This window comes from Pinus tabuliformis, chromosome 7, assembly GCF_031772625.1.
Source record: "Pinus tabuliformis cultivar Carrire ecotype Pingquan chromosome 7, CPIR1, whole genome shotgun sequence".
In the NCBI taxonomy this organism is placed as follows: Eukaryota; Viridiplantae; Streptophyta; class Pinopsida; order Pinales; family Pinaceae; genus Pinus; species Pinus tabuliformis.
Window position 1 is genome coordinate 1,143,941,611 of NC_142293.1, and position 18,878 is coordinate 1,143,960,488.

The 18,878-nt window shown below is 38.6% G+C and overlaps 1 protein-coding gene across 3 annotated transcripts in view; it reads right to left on the bottom strand.

Moving 5' to 3' along the window:
* Positions 1 to 2,566: 2,566 nt before the first annotated feature.
* GLTP1 (glycolipid transfer protein 1) overlaps positions 2,567 to 18,878 on the bottom strand; it is a 30,759-nt gene continuing 14,447 nt past the window's right edge. For all 3 annotated transcript variants that reach the window (XM_089459496.1, XM_089459497.1, XM_089459495.1), the window contains exons 5-8: positions 10,562 to 10,692; positions 3,608 to 3,743; positions 3,233 to 3,364; positions 2,567 to 2,987 (exon numbers count right to left, since the gene is read on the bottom strand). In XM_089459496.1, the coding sequence (XP_089315622.1) occupies positions 2,952 to 2,987; positions 3,233 to 3,364; positions 3,608 to 3,743; positions 10,562 to 10,692 (435 nt within the window). In that variant the 3' untranslated portion in view covers positions 2,567 to 2,951. The remainder of the gene's footprint in view (positions 2,988 to 3,232; positions 3,365 to 3,607; positions 3,744 to 10,561; positions 10,693 to 18,878) is intronic.

Consider the following 18,878-nt stretch of genomic DNA (forward strand, 5'->3'; position numbering starts at 1 on the left):
TCCACTCACTATAATCGTTGCTATATAGGTTGACAGGCAATTTAAATCAAGGAGCAAAGATGTATTGGATAAGTAGAGGGTTCTTTTGAATGTGATTGTATGAAAACAAGATCAACATGACAGTTAGGGGAAGAAGAATAAGGAAGTCACGGTGATCTAGTTACATTTCTCAAAGATGTGGCGATATCTCTCTTGGGAATTCGAGTAATGGAGGAAGCATGCCAAGTGTTTGATCAAAATTCTCACTTACATATGCCTAAAGGACTACTCGCTTCCCATGCACAGGCTACAGGTCTAATAATGATAATTCTGTGGAGGATTGCGGCATAATGCTCGGAAATTCTGCATAGATTTCAAATCATGGTCAAAACATCGACAAGCATTCAACAAGTATATTAGCTCTGCGTTCACATGGAGGAACAAGAGGAGCAAGGGAATCCGGGAGGCCCTCATCTTTTAAGTCAGTCTCTTTTCTGGATGCAGTTGAATCCCTCCTTAAGCAACACAACCTCCAACAGTGCCAATCCCTTATATAGTAGAGAAAACTGATGGGGTGCCACCTCTAGAGTTCTATCCGAGGGTCGAAGAAAACAGAGATTTCACACAATGTGCAGTTATCTGCAAATTTAAAAATTTTGGCCTTGCTCCACAGACCTGTATCAGTGGAATTTTACGAATGGGACCAATCTAATGCAAGGTACACTTTAGATATTTGCTCTGAAGGGTCTTTCATTAGACAGATTCCAAATGAGGATTATCATAAGATTATTTATGGTGGGATACGTGGAGGGCGGGGAGGTGACTTCACTCTTTATGACCCCGTGGTCCCCTGATTTTGATGCAAACATATTGGTGGTTTTCAAAATGCTAGCACGGTTTTAACTCCCTAATTTCCCCTTCACTTTTGGCATCCTTCAGGTTCAGCATTTACCAGTGTTGGGAACCTATTAAGAAGACTTTTAAAAATAGACTACTGGTGAGTAAAGGTCTTCCAGATTGACATAAGATGATCTTGAAACAGGGTGATTCACAATGGGCTCGGATATTGAAATGTGAGAACATTGCTTTTCGTTGTTGGGTATCCCAATAAGTTAGTCAGCTACAGGATTCTTACCCACAAGCGGAAGTTCATTCCAAAGGGGGAAAGAGCCATCTTTCCAGATCCAATAGTGGCAACCATATGAGATGAAGATGACTTGGAAACAGAAGTCTTGGACACAGAAGAGGTTGAAAAAAAGAACACTGATGGATGAGGAAAACAGATTGCATATTTACGTAAGTCCATGGAGATTCAAGATGAAGAACTATATCAGGGGAATTCCCCAATGAAGGATATCTTGTAAGTTGTAACTGAAACTTCACCGTGGTAATGAAAAGATATCTTGTAACTGAAACTTGATTTGGATCCCGAGCAAGAGGTGCTCCAGAATGTTAATGTAAAATTAGCGCTTGGCAGTCCTATGGAGGTTTCAACAGTAGTTAAGAAAAAGTAGAGGAAAAGGTCAGAGTAAAGAAAATCTTCCTTGGTGGACCGTCATTTTCTTTTCCCAATTCAGTTGGTGTTAGTAATTTTAAAATTCCTTTATGGATATTAATATTATTGAAGTGCTCTAGAAGAATCTACAGAATGAACTTTTTGTTTATAATTAATGAGAAGTTACAATTATTTTTCCGAGAAGAAAAAAAAAATTATAAATATTCTCATTCATTCCCAAAGGTTAGCTCAATTGATTTGATTTGACCATATCCTCCAAGCCATAGTGCTGATGCGAAGTCAGGGAATCCCTTCCATGCCATAGTGCCGATGCGAGGTCAGGGGATCCATTCCAAGCCATAGTGCCAATGCAAGGTCAAGGGATCCACTCCAATAGAGTCCTTTGCGGTTACCACCACTAATGTTAGGTAAAAACTTCATGATAAAGTCTGAAAAAAGGCATATATTTAAGGAAATTCACAGGAAAAAGGCAGGAGATAGGATCATTAAAAGGATGTATGCTTCTTCAACAAAGTATTTGACTAATTAACAGGAAAAATCTATCAATACGGATGTTACAAACTGACATTATCTGAAACAAATAGGGAAAACACTTGCACTATGATAAACCAAGATTTTCATCCTAACAAATCAAGCAAAAGCGTTAAAAACTTTTAATGTTCTAAATGAAACAAAGGTTTTCATTTCAAATTTACAAATGACAATTTTCATTGAATGCATAACCCATGATGAATTCTCACCTACAAAACTGAGAAACACAAATCTTGGAGAGCATCCAATTAACCTGATATTGATAGCCAATTCAAAAAAGTTTCACTCTGAACAGCAGTCACAAGTCCAGACAGAAGGATGGACTACTAGAACTATACAGTATATATATGTTTGAATTTACATCACACCTGTGGTCCTTGGTTTGATTACAGTTTATACCACAAGAAATGTTAGCCGCAACAAAGTTAAAAACACATCTAATTGTTTCTAAGATGGCATCTTACTATCCTTTAAAATTCCAAAGTTGCACAAACAACACGAAAACACCATGCATTAAAAGAATATCACATAAGCATCATGTATGCTTAAAATAAAAAGATATCCCTAAATTAACCATCAACATAAGTATTCTGGTCTCTTGCAAGATTCACAGAATTTCAGACTAATAATATTATATGGTTATTTAGAAAGTACTCCATCACAGATAAGAGAGGTAAATCCATAGCTCTTGACAAGCTAAAAAACCCCTTGGCTATACATCTCTACCTTCCTCAAATCCTCCAACCCAAGAGGACTTAAGTATGAATGACAAACAGAAAATGCTGGCTGTTCCAACCTGTAGACACTTCTTTGTGGGCATTGCTTATTCAAGTTCTCCTCAATAGTCCTATATTCAGCAAGAAGATATGTAACTCCTTGAAATGTCAAGTTGGGTTGAAGAAAACCAACAGCAGAGAATAACTCCTCAAGAGGCTTTTAGATTATCCAATCCAACACTTTGCTGAAAACACAGAAGTTAAAAATTAAAATTGAAGGCCATTTGAATTACACATTACGATTTCCATGCAACATGGAAGCCTGTTACATTTATATCCAATGCGGTAAAGAAATACAAACAGAATATGTTCACAGGCATGTCAACTTTATGCCTAGATTTCATATTGGACTACGAGAAATTTCAGGATATAGGAAGACAATTCTGCATTAAACATGACATGATAAGTTGGAGACCACGAAATAGCATACCAGGAACTTGTGGTTTTCTTGAAGAAGTTCTGGGAATGATGCACAAAACTTTTCCATGTCTGATGTGATGTCACCAGTCCCTCCAATTACTTCCATAAATTTTTTCCTTTCAGGAGCAAGTTTCATGGCCACCTGCAAGAGAAAGAATTGTAGTCAAACAAAAAAATTATCAGACAATGGGGCTAGGCATACAAGAAATTATATTGTCTCTTGGTTCCGAGTGACCTGCTAAATCAATCAACTACTATGTAATTCCCTTTGGAAAAGAAAATCCACAACGGAAACAGAGGTATCTAGGTTACTTCATGGTATATGTATCGATAATATCCGCACAAGCGAGGTCATCCTTGATAAACAAGAAAAAACAATGCTCACATTGAAACTTGTGCTTGCAATCCACCCATGCCACTTCTTCAGAGTCTTGGTATAAGAATCTGTACATGCTTGTGTCATTGTCCAATCTGGATGCTCAAGTAAGTTGCGAAACAATTCGACCAAAAAGTCCATAGCCCTATACAAACAATAATGAATATAGTCAGCCACCAAAGCTCCTTCAGGCACCAAAACAAATGCACAAATATTTTCTTCAGCAAAAGTGATACTTCCTAGGTGTCACAAGATAAAAAGCGTTCAGGATCATCTCATAAATCAGCTTCTTCATGGTAAGAACTCAATTGGTTAATGCAACACTAGCAATCTCAGGCATGGCAACCTTAATGGAAGAATCCATCCTAAGATAAAGGCCAGCTTCCCAAGAAAAAGGCTGACAAACAACCTATGCAAGGGCCATTCAAAAAACTAACACTCGCCAAGTAATTTGGCAGAGGTAAGATAACATGTCTTCCATAACTCTACCGCAGTGAATTTCTGAAAGTTTGAAGCTTCTATACCAGAGCTTCTAATTGGGCAGTATATAAGTTGAGTCATAAACCACCGTTTGGCTTAAAATGGCATGTAGAGGGACTAGGGATCAATAACATGGCATCTTCATATGACTATAGTTTAGAGCAGGTAGTATGGCATTTACATAAGACTAGGAGGCATATATAGTTACGTTTTACTTTCTATAATGGATGACTAAAAATGTGCTAGTTAACTGAATTATTTGTTACTCAAAATTGGCGTATGTTTTTCATATAGGTTCAGAATTTTCTAAATAATAAGAATGACCTATTGTTGACAGAAAAATTATTTGTTTTTGTATTTTGACCACATGCCCAAAGCAGTATAGGCAAGGACACTCCTTGGGATATGTCTAATTACCTAGGCATCCATTCCCTTTTCTAAGATTAGATCATGCATGTGTCTAAATGAACTGAACCGAATTAAAATAGAAACTAAACTGAAGCATGAACTTGCCAAATCGAGAATAACAATAAATTGTATTTAACTGGTGGCAGTAAAATTGGAAATAACATAATGGTGATAAGTAAGCCTCCCTCGCTCTTTTGCAGACAAGAACCCAGGAAAATTGCTCCCATAGTTGTTGTAGTATGGACCAATTGTTGTACCTGCTCACTATGTCCACCCTGGTGCAATGAAAAAGACTAACCAAGTTAAACTAATATGATCACCCCTCCTGGGAGGTTAAGACCAAGATGGCCTTTTATCCAAAGCATTTCCCAGAACCTAGGGATTGCCTCATAGTTCAGCATCTTGACACACTTCAGGGCTGGATTAATGGGCTCAAGGTCCCATTAAGCTAGTTCAAACAGAGCTCTCCTCAGCTTTGAGGGGAAACTAAGGACCAGATTCCACCAGCAAATGGATTATGCCAGCTCCATCCTCCACCAAGGTAGAATACAAAGACAAAGGAGTGTCTTAGTTTTAGATAGCCTCAGTGATATGGGATACACCATCAGTTCCACTAATTGTTCAAAGAATCACATTATTCTCTCTCCATTTTTTTCCGATATAGGATCAGTGATGCTTGGCATCATATATGGGAGAGGCACTCAAGCTTCAGATCTTGCATACTTCGATGACTCAACCAGTGAAACACTACTGAGACACTACTCAAAGAATCTCATCTTTCTTCCCAATGTTCCCAGTGGACACAGGCAACAAGTGGAAAGCAGAGAGCAGCACCATTTCAACCTCCAGATCCATCAAACCCCAAGAGACAGTCTAGCCCCTGGCAATTTTTCCCCTATGGAATTGTCAACTTAGCTCTTGTGACAGTTTATGCCATACCATTAGGCAACCTCCTCCAATTCCTAGCCAGTGGACCACCTCTTCTAGAGAAGAAGGCATTCCCCATGCCAATCCAATTATTCCATCCAGTTATCTATCCAAAGATTCTTTCCTTCAGCCTTGATGCTCTTTTCCTTGTACCTTCTTCCAAAGCAATATATTTCACCCCGGCTTTGCACCAGTAAAGCTTATAGATATCATAGATTAGCTTTGCTTTCTACTTTATAAAAGTAGCCTTTCCACTGCTTCTATGTACAGTCACTTAGGTACTGAACAATGTCATCTTATCTTATTGACCTGGGAGAATCAATAACATACACTAATGAATAATTGGAGGTCTAGAAGCATGAGCTTCATGAATTGTACCTTAAGCCACACTCAATGTTCCAAATAGAGGTTGCGGAACATGCTAACTTAATAATGGCAGAACATCATGTCAAGCTAATATTTGAGAATAAATATGTAGCAAAGCACATTTGGAGATGCAATCGTCTTACAATAGAAATCTATAAGCAACAAAAGTTTTATATGTTCCAATACTCACTTGGAGAGGTACCATATGGATAGATGATGGCCCACTTTGCAAATATGATGTTCTCATGAAGCATACAAGGCTGAAACCAAATTCCCTTGTAGATTTCATAAGTTGTGGAGATTGAAATATGACGGCAAATGGAACCCAATGCACTTACTTCATCTAATGATCAGCATCAAGAGCATGGGATAGGTGGAAAGGATGAACAATCCAGACCTAAAAAAAACTCAAAAGTTATAAGAACCATGAACATGCACAAATCTAGCCATGTTAACTAATTACATACACATTCACAATGTTTCTTGAGGTATAGCATTAAAGTTGTTAAAATTGGCAACTAAGGCCAAATTACACTTTGGAGAGCTCATCTGATGGAGATGATGATTGCATTGAATTCCTCTTTTCAAGAGGACCAAAATCGACCTAAAGATCATCAGATTTGGAGAAGGGAAACTGCACTTATGAAGAAAAACCCACATACGCACATTCGAACAGGTCGGCCCTAATGGTAAATTGGTCACCCTTGGAAGCCTATATATACAAGTGACCTAAAGCTCATTTGGACATCACCAAGCATCTTCTTCTTCTCTTCTTCATTGATTGGTTTGCACAGGTTTGAGGTTGGGTCAACAAAAGAAGTTTGCAAAGGTCTGAAAATTACAGGGTCCAATCCAGATCTAAAAAAAACTCAAAAGTTATAAGAACCATGAACATGCACAAATCTAGCCATGTTAACTAATTACATACACATTCACAATGTTTCTTGAGGTATAGCATTAAAGTTGTTAAAATTGGCAACCAGGGCCAAATTACACTTTGGAGAGCTCATCTGATGGAGATGATGATTGCATTGAATTCCTCTTTTCGAGAGGACCAAAATCGACCTAAAGATCATCAAATTTGGAGAAGGGAAACAGTACTTATGAAGAAAAACCCACATATGCACATTTGGACAAGTCGGCCCTAATGGTAAATTGGTCACCTTTGAAAGCCTATAAATACAAGTGACCTCAAGCTCATTTGGACATCACCAAGCACCTTCTACTTCTCTTCTTCATTGATTGGTTCGCACAGGTTTGAGGTTGGGTCGACAAAAGAAGTTCGCAAAGGTCTGAAATTACAGGGTCCAAAGCTCGGATCTGTTTTTAGGGTTTTGGGTTACAGTCTCTAGCTTGTCAAAGGATGAATTTGAATGCAGTGACTGGCTTGCAGGCTCAAGGGAGCGACTAGAAGCCTTCATTTGCTCGCACAGCTCCTCCCTGCGACTGGAAAGTTTGATTGAAATTTGACCATTGACCGAAGTTGACCGCAAACAAGAAAAGTTGTCTCTGATATATATTGATGTTGGAAACATATTTCTGAATGTTATTGGGTTATTTTGCTGAATGATATTGTACTCTCTGCTGAACACTTTATGAGAATCTAATAGAAGAAGAATTTCAAAGGGTTTTCCCCCTTGTGAGGTTTTTCCCTAGTCTTTGACCAAACCTGATGTCTCTTGTTGATCTGTTGATTGTTTCCTTTGTCATTGCATTTATTGCTCTATCTTCAATTACTATGATGGTTGAAAAGATTAATTGCTATTGGAAAGATAGCTAATTAAAGTGTTGAATTGGGCTGAAGTAATTGATACAGCAAAAACAATCTAAAAATTTAACAAAAGTTGTTCCTTTAATCATCAAAATGGATAAACATATGATTGTACAACCAGTAAGGATGAAGGAATTGAGAATCCTTCTATGCCTGAGGAGAATAGTGACACAGAGTCTCATTTACTAGGTGAATAAAGATCTGTGACATTTCACAAGATCTAAGTACAAATATTTAGATGAGTGTGTGTGTTGGTTTGCATTTTTGTATCTGTATTTCCAACACTCAGTTACAAAGACGATGGACCTTCCAAAACGCTCTTGAACGAGGATTGGCAATCCTGGTTGTATTTGCATGCACAAAATGTCGAAGTGGGCACCCACAAGGCTGGAGCTTGGAACACATTCTTGAGACATAGATGCACACAGATTTGTCTGTGCCAATTGCTATAGAGAATTCAAGGCACTGCAACTCAATGGGAGGCCTCTCGAGGTGCTACCCATGGATTCTGCAACAAAGGAGAATAGTGACGCAGAGTCTCATTTACTATGTGAATAAAGATCTGAGACATCTCACAAGATCTAAGTACAAATATTTAGACAAGTGTGTGTGTGTTGGTTTGCATTTTTGTATCTGTATTTCCAACACTCAGTTACAAAGACAATGGACCTTCCAAAATGCTCTTGAACGAGGATCGGCAATCCTGGTTGTATTTGCATGCACAAAATGTTGAAGTGGACACCCACAAGGCTGGAGCTTGGAACACATTCTTGAGACATAGATGCACACAGATTTGTCTGTGCCAATTGCTATAGAGAATTCAAGGCACTGCAACTCAATGGGAGGCCTCTCGAGGTGCTACCCATGGATTCTGCAACAAAGGAGAATAGTGACGAAGAGTCTCATTTACTATGTGAATAAAGATCTGAGACATCTCACAAGATCTAAGTACAAATATTTAGACAAGTGTGTGTGTGTTGGTTTGCATTTTTGTATCTGTATTTCCAACACTCACTTACAAAGATGATGGACCTTCCAAAACACTCTTGAACGAGGATCGGCAATCCTGGTTGTATTTGCATGCACAAAATGTTGAAGTGGGCACCCACAAGGCTGGAGCTTGGAACACATTCTTGAGACATAGATGCACACAGATTTTTCTGTGCCAATTGCTAAAGAGAATTCAAGGCACTGCAACTCAATGGGAGGCCTCTCGAGGTGCTACCCATGGATTCTGCAACAAAGGAGAATAGTGACGCAGAGTCTCATTTACTAGGTGAACAAACATCTGAGACAGCTCACAAGATCCAAGTACAAATATCTAGACGAGTGTGTGTGTTGGTTTGCATTTTTGTATGTGTATTTCGAACACTCAGTTACAAAGACGATGGACCTTCCAAAATGCTCTTGAACGAGGATCGGCAATCCTGGTGGTATTTGGATGCACAAAATGTTGAAGTGGGCACCCACAAGGCTGGAGCTTGGAACACATTCTTGAGACATAGATGCACACAGATTTGTCTGTGCCAATTGCTATAGAGAATTAAAGTCACTGCAACTCAACAGGAGGCCTCTCGAGGTGCTACCCATGGATTGTGAAACAAGTGTTGGGGTTCAAGGATTGGTACACACAGATGGGGCACCGGAGTGGTCACCCCATATTCTTGATTACATGGTCAATGGCTTTTCATATAAATGGTACCTAGAGGAAGAACGGCAAACATGTCAATGATCAGCATAGTCTTTGGCATATTATAAAGAAGCATCTAGGGTCTGGCACCAAATTAAACAACACTCACTGCGAGAACTTTAAAAAATTGCAAATTCAAAAAAAAGTGGTATATTCAACAGCAGATTATCAGCCCAAAGCGGAATCTGAGCTCATGCACGAAAGATTTGCAAAGGCACAAACAGAAGATTAAAAACTCTCTAATGAGACTACACATAGCAACACTCGCAAAAACAGGAAGCTAGGAGATGGAAGGTCTGGACCAAGGGAAATCGAGCACACCCACTATTCAAAGAATTTGCAGACATGTTCACCTTCAGCTACCATGATTTGAAAAAGATATCACAAGTTTTTGGCAATCTTAAAATTCATTTATAACCAGATGCTCAATCAATTTGGCAAAGGATATATCAAATTAACCCTACAAATAAGAAGAAGGAAAAGGAAGAATCAGAGAACCTGCAAGCAACATAAGCTCTTATTCAAGTGAATGAAAGCAAATGCCAAATGGGAACCAATCATTGTATTAGTAAAGAACAAAACAAAAAGATGCATATCTACAGGAGTTTCCAAATGTTAGATAGGGTGACAGATAAAGAACATTTTCCCAGCACCTTTTACAAAAGAAATTCTTCAGGGAGTTGCCAATCCAATTTTCTGGATTTTCTTTCTTTTCTGGATGGTTATTCCAGCTAGACCATAGGATCAAGCCCTCGCAACTTTGACCAGTGAATGGGAAGCGGTTCCCATTGACAACAGCAACAGTTGTGTGATCTATGGTGGCATGGAATGCCAAACTGCATGTTGGTGAATGAAGAAAACTTTGAAAAATCGTAACAAATTCAAATCACAGAAGATGACAGGATGGGGACAAAAGAACTGATGTATCCCTTCAGCAGCCATTCTACAACCCTTGAAGAACCACCTTGACTCAATCCCCTGAAGAACATGCTACTGTGCTATCTAGTGATGTCCCATAGATACTTGAGCTGAGGTGATCTGTACTAGGAAGAAGGAAAAGGCCAAAGTCAAAGTCTTAGGTGTTTTTGGTGGAATATAAACCCCTCAAACACAGCCTCTAATCCAAAGGTTTCTGGCTTGCAAGGGTTTTCTCCGACCTTTTGAGAGAGAACAAAATTACAGAACATAAATACCTAACTTCATGTGACAAAACATGAAGGACAACCATGAAACTTATTCCAAGTAAATTCGACAAATTTTCTGCATGTGGCTTATAATACGAAAAAAAGAAATAAATATGTACTTTGAGAGCATACTTCACCTTGTCAACCACAGCAGAGCATTTGTGCAACTAGAAGAACCCTTAGCCGTTTTTTCTTCAATCTCCTTACGCACAATATCATATATCAAACGGTTCACGGAAGGATCCTGTTCATATTTAGTATCCAATCTCTGCAAAAACACATTCAGAAAAATACTTATTTGACATGATAGAAATGGCAACAATTTATGTTTAGTATATGCAGTTTTGTCAAAAAATAACCACATAACTGAATTAAAATTAAATAATCATATATAAGGAAGTACAAAAATGATATGCAATATCAAACTCAAGCAGCAAGATCGACTGAAAAACGTGGTAGAAACATGGATATTTATTAAAAATAAGTAACCATTAAATTTGCAGTTATAAATGCTTTCAAATTTGTTAAAATTGGCAACTAGGGCCAAACTCCATGTGGGTCATCTTATTTATGGCAGTTGATATTTTTCCTGGATCCCTCTCAACGAGAGGTGTAAGATTGATCTAAAGATCATCCGATTCCGATACGTCATCATGAAGTTATGAATTTATTTGTGTTATAAGACAATTTGTCAAGGTCGGCCAGCAACCAAATAAACCCCACATGTGCTCAACGTTTTAGTATAAAAGGAGATGACTTGAGAGTCATTTCTCACACACACTTCTTGTGTTCTCTTCCTCTCCACTTGTCTTTGGGTTTTTGGTGGGAGGAAGAGATCCTAAGAATCTATGCAGCCCTAAGGAGAGGATGCCCTAGCTCAATGCTGTCATAGAGAAGGCATGCCCTAGATCTAGATGCAGGCAATGAAGAGAAGGCTCTACGTCTTGATGTGGTAGCTTACATGGAAGGCAACTCTTATGGTGGACACAAGGCTATACGTTGTCCAGATCAAAGCTGCCCTAAACACTGTTCAGCCACCCTAAACATTCTCTGTTTTAGCCGCAGCTAAGGCAGCATTCCAGCGAAGGTTTGAAGGGCTGTCTTAGGCCATCTCAGGTGACGAATTATTGCAAGGAAGGGCAGCCGCATCAACTGTTTAGAGGACAGGCAAACCCTTAACCAGTTTGCCGCAAATCTATGGAAGCTTGCTGTGATGGCAGGCCATGGACCTTGTAAAGGCTAGAACCGCCCAGGATTATTGTGAAGGGTCTCATCCCCACAAGGAAGGGCAGCCGCATCACCTTGGAGCAAATCTAGGAGGAAAAGAAGGCTGGCAAAGACACTGTGATATGCCCTAACCAGACCTAAGTTGCAGCAAACAAATCAGACCTCAAAACAGTGAGCTAAGGTATGTTGTCTATGACATTTCTTGTAGGTGTTGAGGATCAGTTTGGACCAGATTGTTGGGCAGTCTGTGGGAGCCAAATTGGTGGCTATACATAATAGTATGGTGCATCGAACAAAAAGACATAATGCTGCCAAGATGCATGGGACAGCAAGACATAATGCTGCCAATATGCATGGGACAGCGAGGTGACATAATGCTGCCAATATGCATGGGACCGCAAGGTGACATAATGCTGCCAAGATACATGGGACGGCATGGTGACATAGTGCTGCCAAGATGCATGGGATAGCAGTATGGTACTTGGTGCAGCAAGTACACGAAGCAGCAATGGTGCAGCAGTGGCACAAGGTACAGCAGTGCTAAACATTGGGACAGCAATGCAACATAAGATGCAACAGTATGATGTGTACAGCATGGTCATAAGGTCTAGCGTTGTGATGATGGGTGCAGCATGCAGCACAATGATAGCTGAAAGAGTCACCTTGGAGAATCAGTTGAAGCAACATGTCTTCAACTAATCTCATGTATCATCTTCTTAGAGATGATCTATGCTCTTATATAGATAAGTCAAAGTGCTGACTTCTGTTGTAAATGTACTCTCTCTCTGCTGAACTATTGAAGAACATATAAGAAGAATTGATCAAGGGTTTCCCCACATTGGGGTTTGTCCCTGGCTAGCGCCACATCTTGTGTCCTCTTGTCTTCGCTTGTCTCCTAAGATTTATGTTTATGTTCTATCTACAATTTACTTTAATGCTGATGTGAGCTAACTATGAAAATTGAAATAAATTGCTCTAAGCATAGAACATACCTAAACTTAACAAAATTATAGTAAAAATATTCACTCTACCTTAACAGCTATCCTTTAGAAACCCATCCCCAGCTAGTCAGAAATTCAAATTATGAGAAAATGCCAAAAACTAGCCCCATAGATTATAAATGATTGATATTTATCATAAGAATTTGAAAGTGACAAAGTTGGAAAGTAGGATCTGCATGTGTATGGAAAGATGAAATGAAGTGTTTAAATGTAAAGAGATCCCTCAATTAACAATTCAATATCAAATTTGTTATTGACATTAAGTAATGAATGTTGACCAATCCCACGATTGACCATATTATATTGTACTAGTTATATAAATTGGAACTAAGTTCAAAATAAGTTACATGTTAACATGAATATAAGCGCTTTAAGCCTGATCAAGTTTGTAAACTTTTATTTGCAGTTTCCTTAGCATGTCTGAAATAGGTAAACAAGTCAGGGAAAAATCAGCAAAAACTTGGGCAAGTACAAAAATATAAAGAAAACTCATTTGGATTGGTTTCTGGGCTTTTATAAGCAGTTTAGCGAGTCAAAATCAAGTTAAGCAAATCCATCTTAGTGATTACTCACAACTAATCACTAGTGAGTTTGGCTTGTGATTACTGACAAGTACTCATAAATGAGTCAAACTTAGTCAACACATGAATGACTCGCCCTCCAATTAATTTGATTTGTTTCACTCATGAGAAGAGTCAAACTCAGAAGATTGAGAGTTTTTTTTCACAAATCTGAAAATTCACAGGAGACATTATCAGACAAGGTTCTTGGGTGGGCATTACCATTCTTCGCTCTGAGTACAATAGCCCCTACTGCTTCTTTTTATTTACAGACTATTCTTCCACTACTTAAAGATTGTATTTACCACTGGCTACCTACATTAAGTAGGGTTTTTCTATTTATTCCTGTAGCCAAAATAACTTTTCCGTTGGATGCACTCCCCATTGACCATTTTAAACTCACAAGTTTGAGAGCCTTTTTCACAAGTCTGGAAATTCACGGGGACCACTATCAGACAAGTTTCTTGGGTGGGCTTACCATTCTTGGCTCTGAGTACAATAGCCCCTGCTGTTTCTTTTTATTTACAGACTATTCTTCCACTGCTTTCAGATTGTATTTACCCTGGCTACCCACAATAAGTAGGGTTTTTCTTTTTATTCCTCTAGCCAAAATAACTTTTTCTTTGGATGCACTCCCCATTGACCATTTTGGCAAGCTATACTTTCCAGTCCCATTGACCTATTCCAATAATTAATGGAAAACAACATAATAATTTCATTTTTGCATCACTGTTCAATGACTTCCATAGCTTTATTCTGAGACAATACAAGTCCAAAACCCCTTATCCGCCTCTGAAGGACTTGAAAACTGGAGGGATACTTACAATTTTACTTGCAAGAGTGAGATTTGAGGCCAGACATATTCAAATTTAGATTACAAGTTACAACTGACCATTAACACATATCAACCAGTTAACAATCAGGATACAACCCAACTTGTAGGTGAAGATCGACCACTTGGGTGAAACAGAAGAAGTTAAGAACCAAACAACATAAGGTGTTCATTCCAAAGATTAACTGAGAAAAAGAAAGACCAATCATGCATCACAGAAGGTTACCCAGAAAAACAACATATCAGGCAACCAAGCAAACACGTTTATGATTTAGTTGAACACAAATGAGATATGTTCAAAGAAACTTTTCTGGGTCCTTCAATGTGAGGTGCCATTGATGCCCCCACCAAGGTTCAAGTCTCCCCAGAGACATGTTTGCCCTTCATGGGCCACTTGTGATAGTGCTAGTGCTTATGCTTGTGTTTATAGATGGGGCCAAGTGCAAGACACAAATGACTTTGGAAGAATAGATAACCCTCAATTGTGTCAGCTTAGCCAACGAGATGCCCTCATAGCCTGTGAGACCCTTTTTGCCACAACGTAATATCTCACATCAAATAGCCATCACTTGTTCACTGAAAGCATATCAATCAAAACAAACACACAAGAGAAAAGTTCATGTCAAAAAATATTAGCTGAATGTTTGAGGTCAATTATGTACAACAAATTTTATAACAAAAGTCCCACCTTTTGAGAGAGGGCAGAATTACAGGGCATAAATATAAAATGTCCGACTAGTAGAAATCAGCCTACAGTAAGTAGTGAAGTGCATCACGTAGATAATTCTCCTCTTGTCATCAACAAATTTATGAAAATGTCTCCATCTCATGGATATGTGATGTATGGTATGCATACGGAATAAAGATATGATCTCAATCTCACAGTTATGCAATGCTATCTTCTTTATGCTTGTGTACTATGTATAGAGAATAAACATGCGTAGGAAAGTGTAATTCACCCTATGTCTATATATGCTATAACTAATTCTAACCTTGGACTAAGGTTTGCACAGTTTCATACAACCACCTTTTCAAACTACATAGGTGTCCAATTTAAGCTTTGATTTCCATCATTAAAACAGAAAACTGCAACCAAATCATAGGTTTGCAAACCTCCCTCGTAGTGCCAGAGGGAATCTTTTGAGATACGCTTCCCAGACATCTCATTGTGGATGAATCTCTCTAATGATGAAGAACAATCAGAACACATTAAACACAGTATCAAACAAACTTATATGAGCAACTGCTCTTCAGAAAATTCCAAACTATAAGCTAACAATCCATACAATTTATATTGTTATGCCAAAGTTTGGAACTCCTAAATTCGAGACTTAACCAAAACAAAAGTTAAATACCCTATCACTCTTTCCTTTTCTTAGAGACAAACCAACTAGATCAGTAGACGTAGGTTTCTAAAACTATGGATCTTTATAGACCATTAATTTTCTTTCAACACCCCTAAACTGCAAATAAACAAGATTATTAAGGCTCGTATTAAAGAAGATGCATCCACAAGGAGATGTATGGGAACTGTATTTCAACGAATGTGCTTTTCAAAACAAGCCTTGAAGAAGAACAATCAGAACACATTAAAGAAAGTATTAAACAAACTTACATGAGCAACTGCTATTCGGAAAATTATAAACTATAAGCTAACAACCCATCCTATTCAAATTGTTATGCCAAAGTTTGAAACTCCTAAATTCTAGACCATTTACAAGCCTCAAATAATAAAAACAAAAGTTAAATACCCTCACTCTTTCCTTTACTTAGAGACAAGCCAATTAGATCAGTTACAGGCATTGTAATTTGCCAGTAGATGTAGGTTTCTAAAACCATGGGTCATTATAGATTGTTAATTTTCCTTCAACACCCCTAAACGCCAAACCAAGATTCAAGACACACACCTCGAGAATGTTGTCAATCAAATTCCACCTGAGTCCATTATTAAGGCCTGTACTAAAGAATTCAACGAGCCACATGACTGGCACCACCAGAGTAGTTGTACTTTGACAAAAAGGTTTTCTTGTGCTGCTATTGTTTCTCAACACCCTTGGGCTTGTTGTGATACCTTAATAATTCTGTCCCTGTGGTTTGAAGAACTCTCGCCTAAGCAGTGGGATCAACTTTGTTGCCTTGACTAGGTGGATTTCCTATAACTTTCTCGCAATCATGGGAGACTTTGGACCATATTTCAAAGACTATTATTAGGGTCTCATTTGCCATGAACCTAGGCCCTAGATATTTTTTTTACTTGAAGGCTATCCTATCTAAATATTTGAAAGAATTTGACTATATCCAGGACAGGGGCAAAGTATTTAACTAGTTGGTCAGGTATATCAACCTCAAAAATATCTATTCACATACCAGAGTCCCAGTCACACAATCCAGCATTGTCCCCTCATTGTTAAACCAGAGACACCCAATGCTCAAGCAATTTGTGTTCCTCAAACTCGTGCTTGAAATGCCTCATCTTCAAACTACCACTCCATTTACAGCACATACAAATGAGGTTAACTGTGAGAATTGTGGCAATACCGAGAAATTTGGGGATTAACGTAACAGTGGGTGTCGAAGAGCAAATTATGCAAGACCCTGAATGAGGCATATATCCATTAAATGCTAAATGGAAAACATTTCATCATAATAAGGCCTGTGGAGTAGAATTCATGACACCCACGGTCAGTTTCATCAAGTTTTTTCAAAGAATCTAGCAAGGTAATAGTCTCTACCAGATCCCTAGGCAGCCCCCAGCTACTCTTTAGGGGAATTGGTACATCTAACCCCCATGCAACTGTAACCTTGGAATCCAACACCCCCAGAAATCTCCAGCATACAGGCAGAAGGTTGAAATGCCCAGCTGATTGAAGAGTTATGCAAATTAGTGGAGATCAAAGCCATGTTTTGTTCCTAGATATTGATATCCTACAAGTATTTGGTGTCGGTGGTTAGGCCTGGGATACAGTTAATTAAGTGAAGTTAATTTTTCCCTTTCGCAACAACATGCAATATCCTTTGGCGGTGAGTGCTTCATGCCAAAGGCAGAGATTCTAACCCTGGCATTGGCATTAGAAGACAGCCATGCAGTCAGATTGATACTCTGCCCAAGGGGTTTCAAGCACAAGCAAGAGAAAGGGTTACAGGTCTCAGCACGGTGCTATTGGCAGTGTCAATCCCCGTCTCAGATAGCGAAATCAAGGGTCAACCATTTCATAAAGAGGGGATGCTACTTGTTAAAATACCCCAAGGAGAGTTGGTGGCTTGGAATGGCCTTAAAGCCAGAAATGGCTCATACAACCCCAGCACGTTCAGGAGACATGATGCATAAGAACTTTCGTTCACTTAGTTGAACTTATGAAAAGGAAACATTCACTTAGTTAAACTCCTGAAAAAGAAACAAACGAGTTTTGGGATGACTTGATAGATTCATGCCTAGCAGAATACTTTCATTTTTTATTGGAACAAAAACTGGCCAATAAAAGTAACTGGCAAGTTGGCTCTCTCAAACCACCATCCTATCATATTCTCAATTTCAAGGGGCCTAAGAGAATCTATTATTCACATAATCCACTTTCCCCTTAATGTGTCACACCTCCAACTCCTACATTGCATGAATTTCATCAAAAGCATCTGGAATTTGTTCCCCATGTTGAGAGGGAAGAGTGTTGGATCAACTAGTGAGGAGATGCCATCAGCCGAATCACTCCATTTCTACATGTCTGCAGGAAGCAGATTGCATCCATTAGATACAAGCATCACAAAGCTATCAAGGATGCGTTAGAACAACTAAACGAGAAGCCTCAATTTAATTTGAGTAAAAGCTTCAATCCTAAGCAGACAAACCTTCTCACTTCCCAAAGAGGTACTAATTTAGTTGAGCTCGAGGATCCCTCTACAAACCAAATTTCATCGGAGTAAATCAAGGGATAGGGTTGCATCACAAAGCAATAAGATACTGAACAAAATTGTTAATCACTATAACATTGATTTCCAACCTTATTGAATTCAGAAGAATATAAAGTGGTGATGCAAACTTGCCTAGATGTAGTCTTGACTCGTCCCTCTCCTAAACACGAGAGGATGTGAGAATAAGATGAGCTAATAACAGCTCTTATTGAAATGGAAAACGATAAATATCTAGGACTTGATAGATTCCCCTATGAATTCTACAAAGCCAAATGAAGATTTGTCAAGTCTAACTTGCTCAATGTGTACAAAGAGGTCATCCTAAAACTATCATCAGGAGAGAACATCAACAAGGTCAATAAAATTCAATGCCAAGCCTAGTGACCCAAATATTATCACCAACTGGAGGTATATAAACCTACTAAATGTCTATCATAAAATTATGGCCAAAGCCCTAGATTTATACATCAAACTTATCTAGCCCATGATAGTGCACCAACAACAAACAAGGTTCATAATTTGTATTGGGAAGGAAAGGAATAAGCTCAATGTCTTAGCCTCAACGCCGTTTCCATAAATATCTATTTTGAAAAAGCCATGCTTAAGGAACTCAAGTTTGGTAAGTTTTCCTCAAGTTATGTGGGAACTTTGTTTACAAAGGCTGCAACCTTATCTCCATTAACTAATCCATGTCTGAGAAAATCAATTTGTTTAAGTCAATCTGCCCAAGTTGTCCTCTTTCCCTTGCCATCTACATCATGGTTATCAAGGCTTTGGAATACTTGTTACACAACAAAATCATTCAACACCTTATCAAAGATATCCATCTCCCAAAACCAAATGTATGCAAATGGTCAATGGTCACTTTGATGATGACTCCCTCCTCACAATCCTTTGACGATCAATCTTTGATGGAAAATACCATGCA